The following is a 23737-nucleotide window of genomic DNA, read 5'->3' as shown; positions in this document are numbered from 1 at the left end:
CCCCTTCCAAATGATATCTCCAAAGCCATTTCCCCAACAACACTTTATTAAAAGTTATCAAATTACACACACCCAACCCCCCATTCACAACTAGAGAACATACTGTCTTCCAATTAACCAAATGAACTTTTTTCTCCTCCCCTAAGCCTCCCCATAGAAAGGCCTTAAAGAGTTTCTCAATCTTAATCACCACCCCTGCAGGCATAGGAAAGAGAGATAAAAAATAAGTGGGAAGGTTAGTGAGGGTGCTCTTGATAAGAGTGAGACAACCCCCTTTTGATAGATACACCATTTTCCATCCAGCCAACCTTTTCTCTATCTTCCCTACCACCCCATCCCATATTGCTCTACTCTTGAAAGTAGCACCTAGCGGAAGGCCCAAATATTTCATTGGAAAAGAGGACCCCTGCAACCCAGAAGACTTGCTAGATTGCGTATATTAGGGACCACACCCACTGGAACCATCTTAGACTTGCCAAGGTTCACCTTAAGCCCTGACACTGCTTCAAAACAAAGTAATAATGCATGTAAAGTTTGGACCTGACTCCTATCCACTTCACAAAAAAACAGAGTGTCATCTGCGAAAAGGAGATGTGAAATGATACAAGGGCTACCAAAGCCATTTCCCACCTGAAAACCAGATAAAAAAACCCCCACCAACAGTAGCCTGCACCATCCTACTCAACGCCTCCATAACTATGACAAAAAGAAGAGGAGATAACGGATCACCCTGTCGCAAACCCCTCGAGTTATAAAAAAAACCAGCAGGAGTTCCATTAACTAGCACTGAAAAACGGACCGTTGAAATACAATGACGCATCCAAGAAATTCACCAATCTCTAAAACCACACCTCTTCAACAAATACAAAAGGAAATCCCAGTTCACATGATCATAAGCCTTCTCCATGTCTAGCTTGCAAAGAATACTTGGACTTCCCTCCCGCAATCTAGCATCCAAACTCTCATTTGCAATGAGCACCGAATCAAGTTTATATCTCCCACGAATAAAAGCATTTTGAGGCTTGGAGATAATATTTTCTAACACTGGACTAAGCCGATTAGCAAGAACCTTTGAAATAATCTTATAGACACTGCTAACCAAACTTATTGGGCGAAAATCCTCAATACTCGACGCTCTATATTTCTTGGGAATGAGTGCAATAAAGGTCACGTTAAGTGATTTTTCAAACTTTTGATAAGCGTGAAATTCACTGAACACCCACAAGACATCACCTTTCACCACACCCTAACAAGTTTGGAAGAAACTCATTGAGAAACCATCCGGACCCGGCGCTTTGTCCTTAGCCATACCAGAGATGACCTTGAAAATCTCATGTTCAACAAAAGCTCTCTCCAAGACACTCACAAATTGCGGATCAATTGCCTCAAACGGTAAGTCATCAAGCTTCGGCTTCCAAGTTACTGATTCGGTAAGAAGAGTCTCATAATAATGTGCAATATGACTTTCTAGATCAGCGAGAGAAGATAGCACCTAAGTACCTGAATGTAACAACTCAATCGCATTATTACGTCAATGAGAATTAGCCATTTTGTGAAAAAACTTCGTACACCTATCACCCTCTTTCAACCAAAGGGCTCTGGATTTTTGGCGCCATGAAGTCTCCTCTGACAACAAAACCCTTTCCAACTCTGCCACAACCATGACTTTCCTCAATAACTCCTCCTCAGAGGCCCTTCCCAATAATTCCTTACCCTCCAACTCCTGCAACTCCTGCAACAAAATAGACTTTTGATTGTTAGTGTGACCAAAAACTTCCAAATTCCACTTCTTCAGTTCTTGCTTTAGAGCCTTCAGCTTACCTGCAAGAATAAAACTCGGAGTGCCACTAAACTGGTACGAAGTCCACCAAGTTCTCACCATCTCTACAAACCCGTTCACTTTAAGCCACATATTCTCAAACTTGAAATACCGACGACCCCCGTGAATGCCCTTACAATCTAAGAGAATGGGAAAATGGTCTGAACTGACTCGAGCTAACCTTTTCTGACTTACTTCTGGATAGTGGGCTTCCCATAACGGTGAGACAAGAATCTATCCAATTTCAACCAAGCACGGCCGTTAGACCAAGTGTACTCACCACCCACCAAAGGAAGGTCCAAAAGGTCCATATCAAAGATGAACTCAGAGAATTCCGCCATGGCCAGAGTGTGCCGATGATGCCCCAATCGTTCACTAGAAAAACAAGTAATGTTAAAATCACCCCCCATACACCACGGCACATCCCATAAAGAGTGTATTCCCGCCAACTCCTCCCACAACCGTCGTCTATCTCTATCCATGTTGGGACCATAAGACCCTACAAAAGCCCAAATCCACCCATCGCTCACATTTTTGAATAACACCGAAACCGAAAACTCTCCAACACACTCCTCAATCGCCTCAACCACTCTTTTATCCCACATTAATAACACTCCGATGCTCCCTGAGAGGCCAAATAGGACCAACCCACATACGAACATCCCCAAATACTACGCACAAATCTTCTATTAATAAAACCCAACTTTGTTTCTTGCAAACATATCACATCACCCTTCCACAATCTCAATAAAGCTTTGATACGAAGACGTTTGTCACTATCATTGAGACCCCGTACATTCCATGAAACAATCTTAGACTTCATTAAAACTTAACTTTCCCCTCCCTTTTGATCTAACCCTTCCGCTACTCCCATCCTTAACATCATAATTGATGGAGCATGTTAAACGTTTAAGTTCCCTATCTTTTTTTGTAGCTGATTTCGAACGACTAGCTTCAATAGCCACAAGAAGGGCCATAAATTGTTTCCTCCAAAAGAGACCCCAAAAATTTTCTATAACTCCTCAACCTTTTTAAAAATCCAATTCGACAAACAACTCCCATAATCAGAACTGGGAGGGAGTGTACATAGAGGAGTAAGAGCCCCCTCCTCCCCAACACTGTTATTGGGGATCAAAATCAATTCCGAAACACCCAAATTATTTGTTTCACCACTTAAAACCATATTATTAAGAGGAATATCATCCCCAGAAAATATCCCAGCAGGACTACTCAACTCCAATGGTGGGGAACCACACGGATAATCAGACTGCGCTATCACAGCCTCACCCCGAAATAATTTCTCACTTTCCCGCGAAACAGACTGCTCCTGCACAGCTTCTGAACCTTCGACCACCATGCTCAGCTCAGAAAGCCCATTCTCCACCAACATCCCTGGAAACGAGGACGCATAAGTATTTCTCGAACTCTCCATCGCTATCGACTCCACCAAAATCTCCCCCTCCTCTAAATCTTCCTGTCGGAGCACCTTTACCGGCTCACCAAAGTGGTCGACAGAGGTCATCGGCAACTTCTGTGCTGGTAGGGTTGCCGGTAATGAGCTTATCGGCACCACAAGAGCATGTCGCATTCCCTGGTTCAATATCTTGGATCCGAAAGCCTTCACCTACCCATCTGAAGCCACTGCCCTCCAGGCCTTCTTAAGGCCTGAGGCCTGACCCATACCATGGCCCAGCGCACTACCCGTAGAACAAGGCCCACCCTTACGGCCCACAACCTCCTTCAGCTCAACCTTGCCCTTAACGCAGCGTTTTAAGTAACTGATTTCATCTAACACGATGCCCACTTTCTCCTCCAAGCCAACTAACATCCTCAAAACACTTTCCTCATTTAACCCCAACAGTCTGCTTTTTTCTCCACCATACCTCTGCACGTCCTCAGAGCTGATTGCATCTGACACCACGTCTAACACAGCACGATGCGGTACCTTCTTCAGCACCTCACCGTACGACCTTGCTCCTCCTGCCCACGATGATGGAGCACCTCCCTCACCTCTGTTCTTCTTTGCAAAAACTATCTGGTGTGTGTTCGAAACAGAGGGTGGACAAAACTCCATTAAAGTATCTCCAAAGTTCTTCCACCCCTCCCCCTTCCTCCCTTCCGGAATCACAAGCAAACCTCTCCTCTTATCGCAACCAAATTCTAAGATGAAGATGAAACTAACATTGAGATTATGTCCCTTCCTCACTATTAACACAATGTCTTCTTTTCTACGAGTTCGCAAAAACTCCTGAGGACCCAGTGTTACTGCACATTCCTTCACCATAGAACCCAGCCAACCCAGAGTTTCCCAATCCACTGAAATATATTTCACTACACGACGACTACTTTCTATAATCCTCCACCACCTTGCGTTCTCCTTTCTGAACTCAAAAAGCTTGTGGTCAATGAACACCTCCTTACACAACCCCATCTAAACCAACCCACAAACAATACAACCCTAATGTTTCAGTGATACACTAATCCCCTCAAGAAGGAAAATCCATTAATGAATCACTACCAACAGTAAGGAAAAACCACAACAAAAACTGAAACTGTATGGAGAGAAAATATAGTAGAGAGAGAAAATATCATCAAGGTCGAAATCGGGCTTGAAGTTGCTACACCTACACTGTTCCCTTTTTTTTTTTATTAGTAAGAAAGTTTATCAAAATAGCAATACTTTTGTCGCTTAATCATACAAACTACAATGAGGACCAACAGTGAAACCAAGAAGATGTACTAATATATTTTTTATCGGTAAATAAGATTTTATTAATCATAAGAATAGGCAAGAGCCCAAGTATACGGGGCATATACAAGGGCAACGTTTAGTGATACAAGGAATTCATGAAAAGTCATGCCATGAAAATCAATTGCAATCGACCAATGAAGTAAAATATTGAAAAATAAATTTCTAAGCTCATCCATTGACCGCACTTGATCTTCAAAACTTCTTTTGCTCCTCTAACTCGAAATATACCACCATAAACATATTGGAACCATCTTCCATATTGATGAAATCTAGAGTTACCCGAATGTCTCTCCAAGAAGCTAGGAGGTCAATTACCTGTCTTGGCATCACCCAAGCTAATCCCATTTGAACAAAGACTTCATTCCACAATGTCTTGGCAATCTTACAATGAAGTGGTAGATGGTCAACAGAATCTCCACTCTTTTTTCACATACAACAATCCATGACTATGATTTGGCGTTTCCTTAAGTTCTTTAGAGTGAGGATCTTCCCAAAGAAGCCATCCATAGCAAAAATGCTGCCTTTAGTGGTGCCTTTGTGTTCCATATACTCTTCCATGGGAATGGATTTGTATTGTGAGTTGTCATGGCTTGGTAGAAAGAGCGGACTATGAACTTCCCTTTCTATAGGGGCACCAAAAGATCTTATCTTCGACTCCCTCCAACAAAAGGGAGGACTACACAAGGTCTATGATCCGAGAATGCGTTAATTTTCCAATATTGTGCATCTCAGAGAAATGTAAAATTCCATTGGGGAATACCATTAGGGAGTATGAAGAGGTCCGTAATCGAGGTTCCTTGCATTTTTGTTATACCATAAACTTGTGGATAAGTTTCATTCAGTGCCCTATTGCCAAACCATACATCGTGCCAAAATTTAATTTGGGATCCATCGCCCATTGTAAAGCGGATATATCTTGAATATGTATTCCAACCTTTTCCTATATGCTTTCATTGCCCCACACCATAAGGCCCACTCACCTCATTGGAACACCACCGTCCCCATGGTTCACCATGCTTCAGTTTGATGATTCTCCACAAGCCCCTCTTTCACTATGGTATCTCCATAGCCACTTGCCAAGCAAGGTTTTGCTTAAAAATTGCAAGTTCTTCTAGGTGTACTCACTTGTATACATCCTGTGTACTTGGGCTATGCCTATTTACTTGGAATAAATTATATTATTACCAATAAAAAAAATAAAATTGCAAGTTTTAATACGCAAAACTCCTTGAATAGGAGAGCATATTGTGGCCAATTTCGAAAAGTGAAATTTGAACTCTTTGTGACGTTGAAATCATCGTCAATACACCAAGGTAAGTCCCATCTGCTGATTGGTCCTGCCAACTCATCCCATAAAAGACTTCTAGTACGGTCTAGATTTGGACCATAGACTCCAGCGACATCCCACCAATATCCATCCACAACATTCTTAAACGAGCAACCACCATAAAGTCCCTCGAGTAATCCTCCATCATTTCCACCACTCTTATCCCACATCGGTAAGATGCCACCCGATGCTCCTTTGGATGGTAAGTAATGCCGCCCCACGTGATTACAACCCCATGTAGTAATATAAATGCAGCAAAGTAAATATGGTGACCACCTTAAAGTCAAAAACCAAACACTTTAGTTTAGATAATGATCCTTTAGTTTAGTTTATCTCCCCTAAACCTGGTCGCAAATAAATGTGACATAATCAAAACTGAAAAAGGTTTACACCAAAAGCCATATGGCACTCTTAACAGGAAAAAAGGGGGGTTGGATAAACTTCTTCAAATTCATATAAATGACTTTATAGGATATAGCTGGTTGATTTGCGTAATTACTAACTTTATGCTTAATTACCCAGGGTTGTGTCTAATAAAAAAATATTCCTCTTGTTCGAGTAAAGAAAATAACAACAATTAATAGGCCGAATCAACTTCAGCAACAACTTCTTCAATCAATTACTCTCAAATATGTATTTAGAAAAATGATATTCATAAACCTTTTAAAAAATGACACGAAAAGATTGGAACCTTTTTTTTTAATAAGTAAATGAAATTTTATGAAAACAAGTAAATAGGCATAGCCCAAGTACCTAGGGAGTATACAAAAGAGTACACTTAAACAAATGATGGGAACCTTTTAATCATTACCCTTCCAATATTTGATGCCACACCAGACTGTGATGAAAGGACTGTTCCTTTGGGCAACCACTATAGATTTTAACTAGCTAAGCTTTCATGGTTTTCTTTTATCTTTTTCTATTTCCATTTAGGAGTTCTTCTTGTACAAGTCTTGTAAACTTGGTCTATGTCCTTTGCATTTTCTAATAATAAAATTTAAAGTACTTATAAAACACTCATAAATAGCATTTTCTCATCATATTATTGTCTTGTATAAATAATCGGATGATTACTAAGTGATTGAGTACAAACAGATTACAACATAGATAAAAAAACCCATCACATAATATTTGTAAGTCTTTTTTTCTCAGTAGTGACCATCAAATAACAAAGATTCGAACTCTAACACCATCCTACTGCATCAGGCCCACCCTCACTCAGCAGACCAAGAGATACCAATGGTCATCAAGGCAACTAGAACTCCCAACATTCAAATTTCACCAAATCAGGTGTGAAAAAAACTGAAGGGAAAAAAAATATAATAATACCTGAAAGGTTTCCCTTATTAATGAATAATTCAATACATCCTCTACTTCAGCAGTAAATGAAAGTCTTCGTCTTAGGCCATCTACTCGAGTGAGGAACAGATCCAGGTACTGAATAAAACGTCCAGTAAATAGAATAGTCAGCACACACAGATGTATGTATGCATCTATGAATAGGTAAATGTGCATGTAGTGATCCATGAACAACAAATTACAAGAAAATGTGGAGTTTACATATAATAAATAATTAGAGGTTACCCACACCTCGTCAATGGTAGAAAACGTGCACTGCAGCGTCTTCCCAAATACCTGAAACCAATGAGAAAATTGCCTGAGATTGTTTATTCCCCTGATAAGTAAGTTCACCTGAATAACTTGAGAACAGGATGTGGAAACTCTACATCGGTAAGACAGCATAATGGACTTGAGGGTACTATGATTTTTAAAAATCTACTGTTAAGCTTAAATTTTTTTAGGGCCTCTTTGTTTTTTTATCAGTAAATACAAATTTTATTGATGAGACCCAGGCATAGCCCAAGTACATGGGACATATACAAGAACAACACCTAAGCCTGATTAATTAGGGATGCAAGGAATTCATGGATATTCAGGCCATTGAAGTCCAGTACAATCAAGTATCAACCAATGGAGTAAAGTGTTAAGAAAGAAAACTCCAAGCACATCAACTGACCGCTCATGGTCTCTCTTTGTAATAAGAATAGAGACAATAACAATACTAAAGTTAATGACTAGGGGTGTAACCGGTCCGGTCCGGTCCGGTTTTGGATAAAATCTAGGACTGAACCGGTATGTACCGGTTTTGTATTTTTCAAAACCGATTACGCACTGGTTACCCTCCTAAACCGGTACTTCCGGTTTTACCGGTTTCCGGTCCGGTCAGGTCCGGTTTTCCGATTCTTTTAAAATATAAATTTCACAATTTGTCATTAAAAATTTGTTTATATAAAAAAAAAATTTTGATTTTAAAAAAACTGTTTTATACTTTTATTAATATATTAGACTATATAATAGTATTAATATTAGACTATTGGTATAGTTATAAGTTATATATTAGTATTAGTTATAAACTTTTAGTGATTTAATATTAACATTTTATGTAATAATTTATAAATTATAATAAGAAATTATTTCATATATGAATATATATGTTATATATAAAATTTCACATAAAAATTTATAATTGTACATTATATATAAAACTTATATATATTAATATTTAATATATATAAAATATTTTGTATAAAACTTATATATAAAATATTATTTTTTATTTTTTTTAATCAACCGGTCTGGTCCGGTTCGGTCCAGTCCAAAAAATTCCAGAACCGGAACCGGACCTGAACCGGCCGGTTTTTACATTTTAAAAACCGGTTCCGGACCGGACCAGTTCAAAACCGGTAAAACCGGTCCGGTCCGGTCCGGTTTTCCGGTTTGAGTTTACACCCCTATTAATGACCCATGGAGAAATACGCATGGGAAAAGAAGAAAGAATAGGAAGAAATATCTTCATATACATATTGGGAATATTCAGCTTATCAAAGTAACCAAAAGGCAAAGAGAAAGCAAAAGCAATACAATAACATTGCATGATGAGGAAAGCTAACTCTGCATAAATGTGCAGGGAAAAAAAATCCTTGTAGGTGGGAAATTCATTGTTTGGACCCTCGTTAGGGGAAGTTTTAAGAGTTAAGACCAAAGTTTTAACCCCAATGAGTTCTGCTTACAATGACTCAAAATTGCCAAAGTATTGAGGCATACCTTGGAGTTACAACTAGTAAAAAGCTCCATCAACACTAGGCTGGTTACACAGCCCACATGCGCGCACACACTCACTCAGTAACATTTTGAGACATAAAAACCTTACCGGAATAGACTAATTGCAGACCTAAACATGGGGGCCTATAGTGACATTAGACCCTATAAAAGTTACATACAAACCTCGTATTAGAGGGCCATAAGAGTCACCAAAAACACAAGTGCATGGTTGCTGGAAATATTTGCCCATGCACCCTCCATTATTCATGAGGCTAAATGTGAAGAAAAAGGCAGCAGTTCTAATGACTCAAGTCAGTGATATTTGGTGACTTTTCTAAAAAGACTTACCAATCATAGAAGGAATGAGAGTAAGTGAAGTTATGTTTAGCACATTAAGATGCACAGAAACAAGTCAAGCGTTTACTACATAGGTAGCAAGTCAACCTACTAGGTATTATGTGAATAGTTATGAATAAAAAGATTATCTTCTTTAAAAATGAAAGTCAAGCAAAAGGAAATCAGATCTGTATCTATTTACAAAACCATGATAAAAAGACTCAAAACATTAGCATGAGTGAAAAGAAATATTGGTAATGGATATAAGCTTTTTCCTTGAGTTGCGAAAGAAGTCTTAATATTTTGCAAGCTAAGGAAATAAGGTAAGTAATAATGTTATGCCTTTAACAATTATTGGAAAATATTACATTTTGGACAGAGTTCTTCAACTTATATATATTGACCTTTGGTCATCAAAAGATATTTTTACCTTTGAAGTAAACCCATTTTTATGCACCTTCTATTCGATGTCATGAAAACCTAGTTTCCAAAGGATTTAATATATGCATGTGCTATTTGAAAGTAATGAAAATGTTTATGTTGCAAATGCTTTTGATGTAAAGGTATTATTATTCTCATGTTACAAAAATTATGAGAAAATAAATGATGAGTGATTTTTTTTTTTTGATAGGTAAACAATTATATTATATTGATACAAATAGGCATAGGTATAGCCCAAGTACACATGGGGTATACAAGAGATTACACCTATTTAGGAGGAAATAAATGATGAGTGAATTAGTGTTTAATGTTTTAATTTGGCAATATGATGATGCTTGGTACCGATTCACGGTGAGAATGTGTGGTCCATCAAGATGTTTACATTGAAGGCTGTAGGATTAATGCACAACCATGCACACAAGGGTTAGAGTTGTGGACCACTACACATGTAAAAAGTGTAAAAATAGATGCTTTATTATATGTATGCAATACTTAAATGTATTTAATAATTTTCTCATAAGGAAAAACCTTATACAAGAATATTTTACTGTCTAATGTATGATTTACTGAGTATTTGATTCACTTTTGTATTTATGTTTTAAATGTCCCAAGTAATGATGATGAGGATGAGTTGGCAAGCCAGAACCAGAAGTGAAGCCCATGACCTAGTCGAGCGTATAAAAAGTGTTCAACACATAGTTGTTAGGTTTTGGCTTATGTTGGCATGGTGATTTTGAGGATATTTGTATACTTTGAGTATATTTAATTTTGTTACATTCTGCACTATTTGTAAAAGGATATTTTAAGTTAGGTCTTGGGTTACTAATGTTATAGATCTCTTAATACCTTGAACAATATAATGGTATGACATGGCATTCCCTGTGCTATGGGAAGGAGGTGCTACAACTAAGAGTATTTATACTATATTATCAATCCCAGAGAAAAGAGAAGAACCTCAAAAGAATTATGCTTAATTAATCTCACAGGCCAAAATGAGTTTTATTGAATTAACTAATCTTCTTCTATTTAAAGCTTTGAGGCAAAACCTGACAGTTCATAAAAATTTCAAGGATTTCAAATGTATAATTGAATTGCATTTAAGAACTTATGCATTCAAATCTAAGGAACGTATAAAAGGCATGTCACTTTTCCCCTAAAGGTGAAAAAAGGAAAACAAAAACAAAAAAACTATAGAAATTAGAATTCACTCTGGCCCTACTTTTTTTTTTTTTGGCTAGGATGCCCTAGCAAGATTAAATCCATTAACTTTAAAGTCGTTATTTCCTTGGCATGTAGCTTTTAGAAAATGGAAAATAAGGAAAATCCGTAATTGAGGCTTGGAAAGACAAATGCAACACTTTATGTTAAGGTTTGATTACAACACTTGTTAATCATAATAGGTCAAAAAGTTAAAAAGAATTCCAATCAAAGAACAACCGCACCTATTAAAGGTACCAACTGATACATACAGTGGCTAATTCTTTCTCAGAAGCATGGCCACGTTCCAAGCAGAGCAAATATCGAACCCAAAGCTCCCCAACCCAGGGACAATTCTTTGTGGCCCTGCAATAAACCTCTCTAACAATATTGCCTCCCTGAAGAAAAAGAAATACATAAGGGCTTGGATTGCAAGTAAGTATCTTGGGGAAAACCTGAGTAAGAAATTAAGATGGAAAACCTTAAAGGTTTTGTCCAAATAGCGAGTATAATCAAGCCAGAGGTCACTTGATATAGGGAAGTCAGCAATAGCACGTTCATACAGAACTTGTGCCCGGGCTGGGTCTCCAGAAGACCGTTCAAATTTCAAGTAGATCTGCAAAATCATCTGTTTAGGACCACCTAAAAATATGATTCCACTGTAGCACAAACAATAAAAGGCTAAAAATGACAGTAAGTTAAAATAAGACATCTAAAGAATACTCTAAACTCATGGAGAAGGTACCAGAAGAATATAATTTCAAAACTATATATTACTTCATCACATAATGCAAGTAAAATGCTGATTTTGAATGCCATATACCATATATTGTTGAAGTTTTTCTGACTCAGGCATATCCTGCCTCAAAATCTGTTCTTCAAGATGAACACGAGCATTATACCCCTCCAAGGCTCTCTGGTAGGCTGAGACAATGTGAGAAGCAACCCCATCCAGGTCACTAGATTCAACAGCAAGATCATTTCTTTGTTCCATCTCCCAAGCCCTATATGCCTGAAGCGTTGACCTCATGTTAACAAGAGGAACAGATAACTGACGGTGGAATAGAGTTCGTATCCGCTGAATCTGCTTTTCTTTTGCCTAGACACAAGAAGACCTCTTACGTATAGATCTCAGTGCAAAAAATAATGTTATTTCTTGCAAAACAGTAGATTTTCCAGTCAATGCCACTGATAAGTAGATTTATCAAATCAATAGAAAAGACAAGACTATTGTCATTTGAGCATTTAGATCAACCCAAAATTTAAACTTTTGTTGTAAAATTCTCCAAAAAGATTGCAAGTACTCAAGTAAATAGAGTTGGAGCATCAAAGTACGGTAACTTATGTAAACCAAGAAAGTGACTTAACACATATTAGGGATTACACAGGAATCATGTTCAATCAGGAACAACTCATTTGTAGTATGCCAAGTCTAAAGATAGATAATGCCAGTTTAAGTCATTTTACATAACCGTGGGGGTCTAATAATCACAAGAAATGAGGCGTATTATAAAAGTTTGTCAACAGGATCGTACTCCGTTTCCTTAGAAGAATATTTGGAGGTCTCATGTGCCTTCTAAAGTAGCCTTTTTTGTATGGAACGCCGCTCTTGGAAAGATATTGACCACGGACAATTTGAGGAAGAGGGGATGTGTAGTGATGGATTGGTGTTATATGTGTAAAAAGAATGGAGAATCTATGGATCATCTCTTACTGCATTGTGAGGTAACAAGGGTGTTGTGGGATGAAATCTTTCAAAGGGTTGATGTTGCTTGGGCTATGCCTTTGAGGGTGGTGGATTTGTTGGGTTGTTGGAGGAAAATGCAAGGCTGTCATCAAGTCGCAGCAATGTGGAAGATGATCCCGTTGTGTATTATGTGGTGTATGTGGTGGGAAAGGAATGCGCGTTGCTTTGAAGATAAGGAACGCACAATAGCGGTGCTGAATAATTTTTTTCTCCACACTTTACTGCTTTGGTTTTTCGCTATTGTACTAAATGGAGACAATGTTCCTGATTTATTGTCTTTAATTTATCGCTCTTAGAGATGGTCAAAGAATGGTAGAACGAACGTGCTATGAAAACTCCCTTCTTAGAAGGGCACCAATAAATCTTGTCTTCGCCTTCCCCCAACACATGAGTGGAGTATACCTGGTCAAAAAACACCGAAAATTCATCCATTTCCCAGTCTTGTGCATCTCTAAGGAAAGTAATGTTCCATTGTGGAAGACCATTGGAGATGAGAACTAAATCCACTATTGATACCTCTTTTCTTCTTGCTAAGCCATAAACTTGAGGAAAAACTTCCTTGAGTGCCCGATCACCACACCATAAATCATGCCAAAATTTTACCTTCACTCCATTTCCAACTTTGAAACAAGTATGTGCTCCATATATATCCCAACCTCTTCGAATATGTTTCCATAGCCCAACTCCATGAGGCCCACTCACCTCATTGGAACACCAACCTCCCCATGATTCTCCATGCCTCAAAGCAATGACGATTCGCCACAAGGCCTCCTGTTCATTGTGAAATCTCCATAACCACTTACCTAGCAAAGCGTTATTGAAAGATTTCAAATTCCGAATACCCAAGCCTCCTTCTTTGATGGGAGAACAAATTGTGGCCCATTTCACCAAGTGGAATTTAAATTCATCCTTTATCCCTCCCCAAAGGAAATCACATTGAAGTTTCTCCATACGATGAGCCACTTTGGCGGGGAGCGGGAATAATGAGAGAAAGTACATTGGTAAGTTGGAGAGAGTGCTCTTGATGAGAGTCACCCGACCCCCTTTGGTTAGGTACATCCGCTTCCAACCGGCTAATTTCCTTTCCATTTTTTCTAGCACATCATCCCATATAGATTTTGATTTAAAAGCCGCACCCAACGGTAGACCAAAATATTTCAAGGGCAACTAAGATATCTTGCAGTCCAAGATGGACGCCAAACTCTCCACATTGGGTACAAGCCCCACTGGCACTACCTCAGATTTGGCCAAATTCACCTTCAACCCTGACACGGCCTCGAAGCATAATAAAAAAGCCCTCAACGCTCGGATTTGCTCTTGTTTGGCATCATAAAAGATTAGAGTATCATCAGCAAACAAGAGATGTGAGATGTTTATCGAACCTGAGGTTGCCTCACCAACTGAGAATCCTGATAAGAAACCACCCGCCACTGCCCCTGCAATCATCTTACTAAAAGCTTCCATCACAAAAACAAAGAGAAGTGGAGAGAAGGGATTCCCTTGTCGCAATCCTCGGGAGCTTTTGAAAAAGCCTTTTGATGTTCCATTCACCAATACAGAAAAACAGGTCGTAGAAATACAGTATTGGATCCAAGTACGCCATTTAATGCCAAAGCCACATCTCTCAAGTATATAAAGTAAGAATCTCCAATTGACGTGATCATAAGCTTTCTCCATGTCCAACTTGCAAATAAGTCCGAGCTCTCCCTACTTAATACAACTATCCAGGCATTCATTGGCAATAAGTACTGAGTTTAGGATTTGTCTACCTTTAACAAAGGCCTTTTGAGGCTTTGAGATCAAACTTTCCATTACTTTGCTCAGCCTATTTGCCAATACTTTGGATAAGATTTTATATAACCCTAACCCGCCCACCAGGCTAATGGGACGGAAATCTTTCACCTCTACTACACCGGGCTTTTTAGGGATGAGTGCTAAAAATGTTGCATTGAGGCTTTTCTCGAATCGCCCACTTCCATGAAATTCATGGAAAAACCCCATGATATCTTCTTTAAGTACATCCCAACAAGACTGAAAAAAGGCCATGGTAAAACCATCAGGACCTAGGGCTTTGTCGCCCGCCATACCTTTAACTACCAATCTAACCTCTACCTCCTCAAACGGCCTTTCAAGTTGTTCCAACGCCTGCGGATCAAGAACATCAAAAGCCAGTCCATCAAGTCTTGGCCTCCACGAAAACTGTTCCGAAAACAACTTATCATAGTAATTGACAATGTAATCTGAGATCTCGGTTTGGTTGGATGAGGCCACCCCGTCTATCATCAGAGTTTCTATAGCATTGTTCTGCCTATTGGAATTGGCCACCTGGTGGAAAAACTTGGTGCATCTATCCCCTTCCTTCAACCATAAAGCACGAGATTTTTGTCGCCAAGATATTTCTTCCATAAGATAGAACCATTCAATGTCCGCAGTTACTTGAGTTTTGCGCGCCCACTCGGTTTCAAGTAGTATCCGCTCCTCTTCCACACCCTCCAAGCGCTTAAGCTCCTCCAAGAAAACAAATTTTTGGCTTTCCACATTGCCAAACTCTTGTGCATTCCACTCCTTTAAATCCTTTTTCAAAGACTTTAATTTACATGCCAAAATATAACTAGGATTGCCATGAAACTGATAAGATGACCACCATTGACGTATTCTGTCCAAGAAACCCTCAGACTTCAACCACATGTTCTCAAATTTGAAGTATCTTGGACCTCTTCTAATGCCTCCGTAGTTCAAAAGGATGGGAAAGTGGTCCGAACATAGCCTGGGTAATCTCTTCTGAATAAGGTCTGGGTAATGAGCCTCCCAATCCAGTGAGATTAGAAATCTGTCTAGCCTAGACCAAGATGGAAGATCTCGGTGGCTAAACCAAGTGAAAGAGCCACCTGCAAGAGGAAGATCCTGTAAATTTTGCTCCGAGATGAAGTTAGAGAATTCTACCATAGATGGATTGAAACCCGAACCACCCAATCTCTCACTCAGAAAACGAGTGACGTTGAAATCACCACCGATACACCATGGTAGCTCCCATACACTGCTAATATCGGCCAACTCATCCCATAATAAACTTCTGGACTGATCAAAATTAGGCCCATAAACTCCAGCGAACGCCCACTGAAACCCATCCATGACATTCTTAAATGAGCATGCCACCACGTAATCTCCCAGAAAATCCTCCATTTTCTCCACCACCCTCCTGTCCCACATTACTAATATGCCCCCAGATGCTCCAATGGACGGTAAATAATGCCATCCCACTTGACTACAACCCCACAAACTTCTAATGATACGTAGAGAAATAACCGCAAGTTTCGTTTCTTGTAAACATACAACGTCCACCTTCCATTTACGAAGCAGATTTCTAACTATAAGACGTTTGTCTTTCTCATTCAGTCCCCTTACGTTCCAAGAAACAATCCTTGGTTTCATAAAACCACGTCTTTTGCCCTTCCCCTCACTCTTCCCCGGTTAGAGCTATTTCCATTTACTCCATCATTTACTGTCCAGTTCAGTCCAGTCTATGGAGTTCTCTTGCTCGCTTCTTGGCTGATGCAAGCTCCTTGGGTGATCCCAAACTGTTTTTCCCAGCTTCCATAGTTGCAAAGAGGGCAATGAGCTGGTCCTCAAAACCATTGCATAAAATCCCCATGCTGAATTGCATCTCCTTTACCTTGTTTAGGACCCAATTTGAAGCTTGAGAATTACTATTCTTAAACGGATGCAGGGATATCAGTGGGAGAGGGTCTTCCCAGCAACACTCATCTTCATACGCCAAGGAAGCTGTGTCTGCTATCCCTGCACAACCAAAATCCATTTCCGATCTCAAGAGGCCAGTCATTTCAGCCGTCGGCGTGATCTGTGGCTCTTCGGCATCATTTTCTACTTCGAGAACCGTAACAGGTTCCTTAGTGCTTGTCGGCAGCGCCGCTGTCACTCCCCCCTCGTCCGAGAGACCAGCCACTAGGGAGGTTCACGGGATTTATGGAGTGGGATTTATGAAACACATTAGAGGAGGGTGGGGGATTTTTATTCGGCACACTCGGCTGGTGTTGGATGATGGGTCTAGAATAAAATTCTGGAATGACTTGTGGTGTGGAGATCAAGCCCTAAAAGATTCATTCCCTTCAGTTTTTAGGATTGCATGCGAGAAAGATGCATCAGTGGCTAATTGTATGGAGTTCTTTGGGGACCTAGTCCAATGGAACGTGAATTTAACTCGAGCGGCCCAAAATTGGGATGTTGGCAGTATTGAGGAGTTCTTTGGTCTTCTATACACCATGATACCGAGAACACAAGGAGCAAACATGATGTGGTGGATACCCACCGATAAAGGTACATTCTCGGTCTATTGTTTTTACAAGTCCCTCACACATCCACAGAATACTCAATTCCCATGGAGAAGGATTTGGCGAAATAAGGCACCTCCCAAAGCGGCATTTTTTGTATGGGCAGCAGCATTGGGTAAGATCTTCATGATGGATAACCTACAGAAGCGCAAGGTGATCATAGTAGATTGGTGTTGTATGTGTAAGAAAAGTGGTGAAACTGTGGATCATCTGCTGTTGAACTGTGAGGTTGCTAGAACGTTATGGAATGAAGTGTTCAGCAGGTTAGAACTAGCTTGGGTTATGCCTGCCACAGTGATAGAGCTCATGGCCAATTGGACAAATCTACGAGGTCTCCCACAAATATCAGCGGTGTGGAAAATGGTTTCGATTTGTATCCTGTGGTGCCTATGGAAGGAGCAAAATGACCGAGCATTTGAAGACAATGAGCGTTCATTAGAAGAACTTAGATTATTTTTTGTCAGCACTCTTTCTATGGGCCACAACTGTAGATTTTTGTGTTCTCAATTTTCATGAATTTCTTGTTTCCATTTTTTCTCCCTCAATAGGTCTTACCTTTTGTATACCATTTTGTGTACTTGGGCTATGCCTATTCATATCAATATAATCGTTTACTTATAAAAAAAAAAAAACATCCTTATGCATGCAATATAAGTACTAAATATTAGTAGCCTAGAAACGATATTTCTACATTCTTTTTTTTTTTTATCAGTAAAAAGTAAGTTTCATTAATATGAATGAGTATAGACATAGCCTATGGACACATGGAGTATACAATAGAAAACACCTAAATACATTCTCAAAACGCTAAATTAGACACAAGAACTCATGTACACTATTTCCATTAAGAACAATGGCTGAAAACCATAGGAGTAAAGTGTGTATGAAAAAATTCTAAAGCTCTGCTATTGTGCGCTCCCTATCTTCAAAGCACCATGCATTCCTTTCCATCCAAGTACACCACATAATGCACAACGGAATCATCTTCCAAGCTGCTGCTACTTGAGAACAACCTTGTAGACCCTTCCAATATGCAAGCAGGTCAGCCACATTTGCCGGTATAACTCAAGCGACATCCACTCTACTAAATACTCCGTTCCACAGCTCTCTCGTCACCTCACAATGAAATAATAGATGGTCCATTGATTCACCATACTTTTTGCACAAACAACACCAATCCATCACAATGAGGCCCCTCTTCCTTAAATTATACATGGTTAGAATTTTTCCAAGTGTTGCATTCCACACAAAAAAAGCAAGGATAGAAGGTACGCGAGACCTCCATATGCTTTTCCATGAGAAATGTACATTACCTTTTGATGCCAGAACAAAATAATATTTCTTCAGCCGTGTAATGGCTGTGTCATGAGGAAATACCACCAGGTTGTAAAACATTTTACTTCCAAAAGTAAGGATAACACAACAGAAAAACTCCACAAAGTTTACAAGAACCGGAGGTGAAGGGCTAGAGCATTGCCACTTAGATATTGAACAACATATTTAAAACACTAATTAGATTGTTCTGCTCAATAAGAATATAAACAAACAACATAAAACAGGTTACTTAACAAGTTCTGACCTGAATGTCAGACGGATCAATAGTTTGAAAAATAGCTTGCTCAAATTCCCTATATGCCTCCCATAGTTTAATGCCTTCAGCAACATGTAAACCAGCTGCTGTGAGAGCACTCTCAAACAGATTTCTTGCCTTTGAAATATCAGCAGACGAGCAGTCACACACCATTTCATCAGATTTGAGAACAAAACTCAAGTAGTCACACCATAGAGAGACAGACTGCATAAGAAAACATTATAGGCAATTGTCTTAATCTTCAAGCAATACCTCCATCCACATGGACGCAAAATATGGGGTTAATAATTCTTCCATCAGAATCTAGGGAAACTGCCACAACAAAATCAGTATTCTAAATGTTCACATGTAAAATCTTAAAATAATTTTTTCCACAAAAAAGAATCATTTTCAAACTTATTGAATTTTTTTATGACAAGGAATCTCAAAGACCATGCAAATGCATCATGTTTTTTACGCAGTTAAACCCTGGACCCATGTAAATGCGTCCTCATCACAAGGATGGGGTCAATCATCAGTTCTTCACCATTGGGACATGGTCCCTAGAAATTGTTTGCTCCCAAAGTTTTGAACCTTAGACCTGGAGGCAGCATACCGCCAAGACCAAGGTCCTTACCACTTGAGTCAACACCTAGGGGTTGTTTTCAAATTTATTCAATTAAAATGCAGAAGTGCCAAAGCCTTGATACTAGGCAAGGAAAATTTTAGTTGTACATTGGCTCATGACCATACAAACAAAAGCAAGATAAATGCATCAGACTACAAACATAAATTGCTATCCAATATCATGATCTTGTCATCGATACTAGCATTTGTTTGCCCCTTTGGGGCTCCCCTCACTCAATAAAAATAAGAATCATGAAGAAGATTTGCTCTCTTGTAAGACTATACTTCTGTCACTCATGCAAGAGAATGAGATTCATACTTTATTGCAGAACACTCTGCATCAAGTAAGTTGACAGAAGAGCATTAGCAGAACATTGCTTCTATTGTGAAGAAGATTTCTTCTGAATCTTATTACTTTATTCAAAGAAGTATTTCTTCTACTTTCATTCTAGTATTAAAAGTTATCTATACTCTCAGGAAGTCTTCAGAACAAGGAGAAAAGAGCCAACCAAGTAGTTCTAGTTGATTTGTCACCCATCTGGAACAAGGAAAGCTTAGCTCTGTACGCTCTTTCTATGAGGTTCTCACTACTCAAGCTAGTAATCACTTTCCTTGAAGAGCATTTGGAGGAGTAAAGCACCTCTTAAGTTTTTTGTTTGGACTGCATCCTTAGGAAATATCTTGACCATTGACAACCTAAGGAAACGTGGGTTTACCCTTATTGATTGGTGTTGTATGTGCAGAAATAGTGGCGAAACAGTGGATCATTTACTTCTACTTTGTGAATTTGCAAGGGCCTCATGGAATTACTTCTTCAATAAAATGGGATTAGCATGGGTTATGCCAGGGAGGGTGGTTGACCTATTAACTAGTTGGAGAGGGATCAAGGGATTACCACATATTGCAGATGTGTGGAAGATGGCTCCCATTTGTCTACTTTGGTGCATTTTGAGTGAAAGGAATGACCGAAATTTTGAGGATCGAGAGCGCTCCTTGGAAGAGTTTAAGAGCTTTTTCTGGAAGAATTTATTTATGTAGGCCATTATTATAGACTTTAATGGTCTCAACTTTCATGATTTTCTTGTATTCGTTTCTAGTTCCTAACTAGGTGTAATCACATGTATACTTCTTGTGTACTTGGGCTATGCCTATTTCAATATCAATAAAATATCCTTACTTATTAAAAATAAATAAAAATTTAGTAGCGGTGGTCATAGATCAGCTGATGCGAGGTCTTGGGCAAAGTGTAAACTAAAGAGCTAAGCTTAACAGTTACATCACATCAGAAACTACACTAAAGTTGACCAAATGGGAAGTCCCCCTCTTATAATGTAACATACGGGTCCAAATTTAGGGCTTTTATTAGTATTATATATATTATATTATTTTTATTTATTTATTTATTTTATTCTCTTTATTATTTTTATTATTATTTTAGAAAATATGCTAACAGATAAATTAAATTAGTGATACCTTCCTTATCAGAACCTTCATATACCTTATCCATTAAGTTCCCATATTAGATTTGGTTTCCAGTTTGAGACTAACTCCAACTCAAACTCTTCAAAATCCTCTCAGAATCTATATCCTCGTAGGAATAGGTTCCTAAAGTCTAGGCAACTTCAAATTTCAGCCAATCTCCTGAAGGTTCAAGTTGTTCCCTCCCATCGCCTATAAGAAACCCACAAAGCCTCTGAATTATACACACAAAAACTTTTGGAGAAAAACTCGTTCACGCAGAGAAAGGAAACTCACTCCCGCAAGTACCACCGTAGCCCCTCTCAGCAACCAACAGTCACCTCGACGGACCACCTCCCACACCACAACAGAAAACGCCGGCCAACCTAGTCCCGTCACACCCACTCCCTTCCGGTAAGCCCATCGCTGTCGGCCACTAACTTCTTTCCCTAGTGTTTTCGGGTTGATGGTTCTCTCTCTAAACTCTCTCTCTCTCTCCCTCTCTCGGTGTCGCACCTCCCTCTCTCGGTGTCGCACCACCATAGGGACCCCCAATCACGTCACCGGTCACTCCCAGCCACCCAGAGCCGCCGTCGCACTCAGCTCTCTCTCTGTGAGCATCGCATAGCCCCCTCTCCCGTAAGCCTGCTTTCTCTTTTTATTTCTTTTGCTTCAGTTTTCCCAAAATACCCTTTCTACAAGGCTGAGTTTTATTGGGGCTGGGCTTAGTTGTAACTTGGCTGGTTTATAAATCTGGTTGGACTGGAATTATTTCAGAAACTATAGTACTAGGTTAAGTGGGTTGATTTCATGCGGGCCTGAGGTTTAAACTAGGCTGATAATTAAGTAGGCCGAAGCTTTTAATTGAACAAATATATTAGTCATAGACTTATTTTTATAGATAAGTATTTAAGGGATTTTAAAGCATAATTTTAAAGTATCTTTTTTTAAAGTATCTTTTGAGTCCATTATTTAGTTAATATTCCAATCGACTTTTAACTAAGATTTTTATAAAATTATTAAGTTATATTTTAAATAGAAGTTAAGGAACATGTTATGAGTTTTGAATAATATTATTATATATGATTTTAAGTATTTATCTTTCTAGAAAGGTTAGTGACGATTAGTACCTCGTATAGATAACGCACTACAAGTTGGAAATCAGGAAGCAGCGCTAAGAGGTAAATAGTATGATCATATAAATGCATGCGTACTGTGAATATTATTGTTATGTATGAAAATATGATATCCTTATGATGATTATCTACGCTACGCTAAGAGACAAGTCAAGGTTAGATTCCTTTCATGATCTTTGATGAAATATGAGATGATGCTTAAATGAATGAAATTGTTTGACTGATTGAATGTTACTAAAATCATATGAAAGCCATGACATGTTCATGTAGTACTCAGATCATGTATGCTATGGAATGTCATAAAATGTTCAGATCATGTTATGTCATGTACAAGAAAATGCCATGTTATGCTATGCCATGTTCATGTAGTACTTAGATCATGTATGTCATGTTAATGTAGTACTTAAATCATGTATGCCATGTTCATGTAATACTCAGATCATGTATGCCATGGAATGTCATAAAATGTTCAGATCATGTTATGTTATGTTATGTCATGTTATGCTATGTCATGTACAAGAAAATGCCATGTTATGCTATGCCATGTACAAGAATATGTCATGTTAAGAAAGTTTATGAAACCTAATGAATTCTCATGCATTAAGAAAGATAAGAAGTTTTAAGACAGTACCATGGACTCAAGCGTGGTTATCTACAAGTTAAGTGAAACACGGACCCAAGCATGTTTCACCCCATGTTATTCAGTTAAGTGAAACACGGACCCAAGCGTGTTTCACTTCATGTTACTCAGTTAAGTGAAACACGGACTCAAGCGTGTCTCACTCCATGTATTCAATTAAGTGAAACACAGACTCAAGCGTGTCTCACTCCATGTTACTCAATTAAGTGAAACACGGACTCAAACGTGTTTCATTCCATGTTACCCAGCTGAGTGAAACATGGACTCCATGTTAAAACAAGATAAACAAGTTATTATGCATTCACGTTACATATTTGCTCTGATTATGTATGCTTCCGCTCATGATGATAAATATATATGTGCTATGTGAATATGTGAGGATATATGTATATATGTGAAGTTTTTCAGAAAGTTGTATTACGTGAATGATTGGAAATTTGTGATGCTATATGTATTTTGTTAAGAGTCTTCAGAAATTAAATCCATGCTAGGCCAGATTATGTTTTACAGTATGATGTGCTATTTACTGAGTACTCGACTCATTTTTGTTTGTCTTCTTGTTTTCTTTCATGTTTAATTTTTACAGATGTTGCTTATGACGATGCAGAGCTGGATGGCCAGGAGTAGATTTAGTACAAAGAATTAGGAAGGAATAAGTGATATTCACACAAGAATTAGATCTCTTTTACGTCATTCATAGGATTAGTTTATGTTCTTTTGCTTTACGTTCAGTTTTCGAGACAATTATGTTCAAATCAGTTTTAACATTTTGTCGCTTTTCAATAAATGAGGTATTTCAGGATATGAATCTCTTTATCGGGCATTATGTTATGAATGTTAGTAACATCTCTATCATATGGGAATGGGGTGTTACATATAAGGAAGCCATTAAGAAGAGTTCCGGCTAAGGTCAATTTAGCTACTCCCTATGTGTAGAAAATCAGGCTTAGGAGTTCCTGCATCGGTTATTTGCCTAGTAGCTAATTTTCCTAGAGTTAATAGTTATGAGCTAGGGCTTCCAAACATAAATTTTAGTTGTACATTGGCTCATGACCATACAGACAAAAGCCAAGATAAATGCATCAGACTACAAACATAAATTGCTATCCAATATCATGCTCTTGTCATTTCAGATAATTGAATTTTCTTTTCCCCTTTTCAGGGGAAGTGAACAAGTTTTTATATGGTTCAGAAATATGAGTATCAGAGTTTTGGAAAGACAACTAACATCCCAGA

General features: G+C 38.7%; 1 protein-coding gene across 3 annotated transcripts in view; it reads right to left on the bottom strand.

Moving 5' to 3' along the window:
- LOC108988863 (squamous cell carcinoma antigen recognized by T-cells 3-like) overlaps positions 1 to 23737 on the bottom strand; it is a 37255-nt gene that overhangs the window by 5715 nt on the left and 7803 nt on the right. For 2 of the 3 annotated variants that reach the window (XM_035684907.1, XM_035684909.1), the window contains 6 exons: positions 18650 to 18865; positions 11798 to 12073; positions 11456 to 11590; positions 11247 to 11372; positions 7489 to 7533; positions 7228 to 7335 (listed from right to left, as the gene is read on the bottom strand). In XM_035684907.1, the coding sequence (XP_035540800.1) occupies positions 7228 to 7335; positions 7489 to 7533; positions 11247 to 11372; positions 11456 to 11590; positions 11798 to 12073; positions 18650 to 18865 (906 nt within the window). The remainder of the gene's footprint in view (positions 1 to 7227; positions 7336 to 7488; positions 7534 to 11246; positions 11373 to 11455; positions 11591 to 11797; positions 12074 to 18649; positions 18866 to 23737) is intronic. The other variant, XM_035684908.1, reaches the window with a different exon arrangement.

This window comes from Juglans regia, chromosome 13 (genome assembly GCF_001411555.2).
Source record: "Juglans regia cultivar Chandler chromosome 13, Walnut 2.0, whole genome shotgun sequence".
Classification (NCBI taxonomy): domain Eukaryota; kingdom Viridiplantae; phylum Streptophyta; class Magnoliopsida; order Fagales; family Juglandaceae; genus Juglans; species Juglans regia.
Note: the sequence above shows the minus strand (reverse complement) of the source record. Positions and strands in the feature narration are given on the sequence as shown.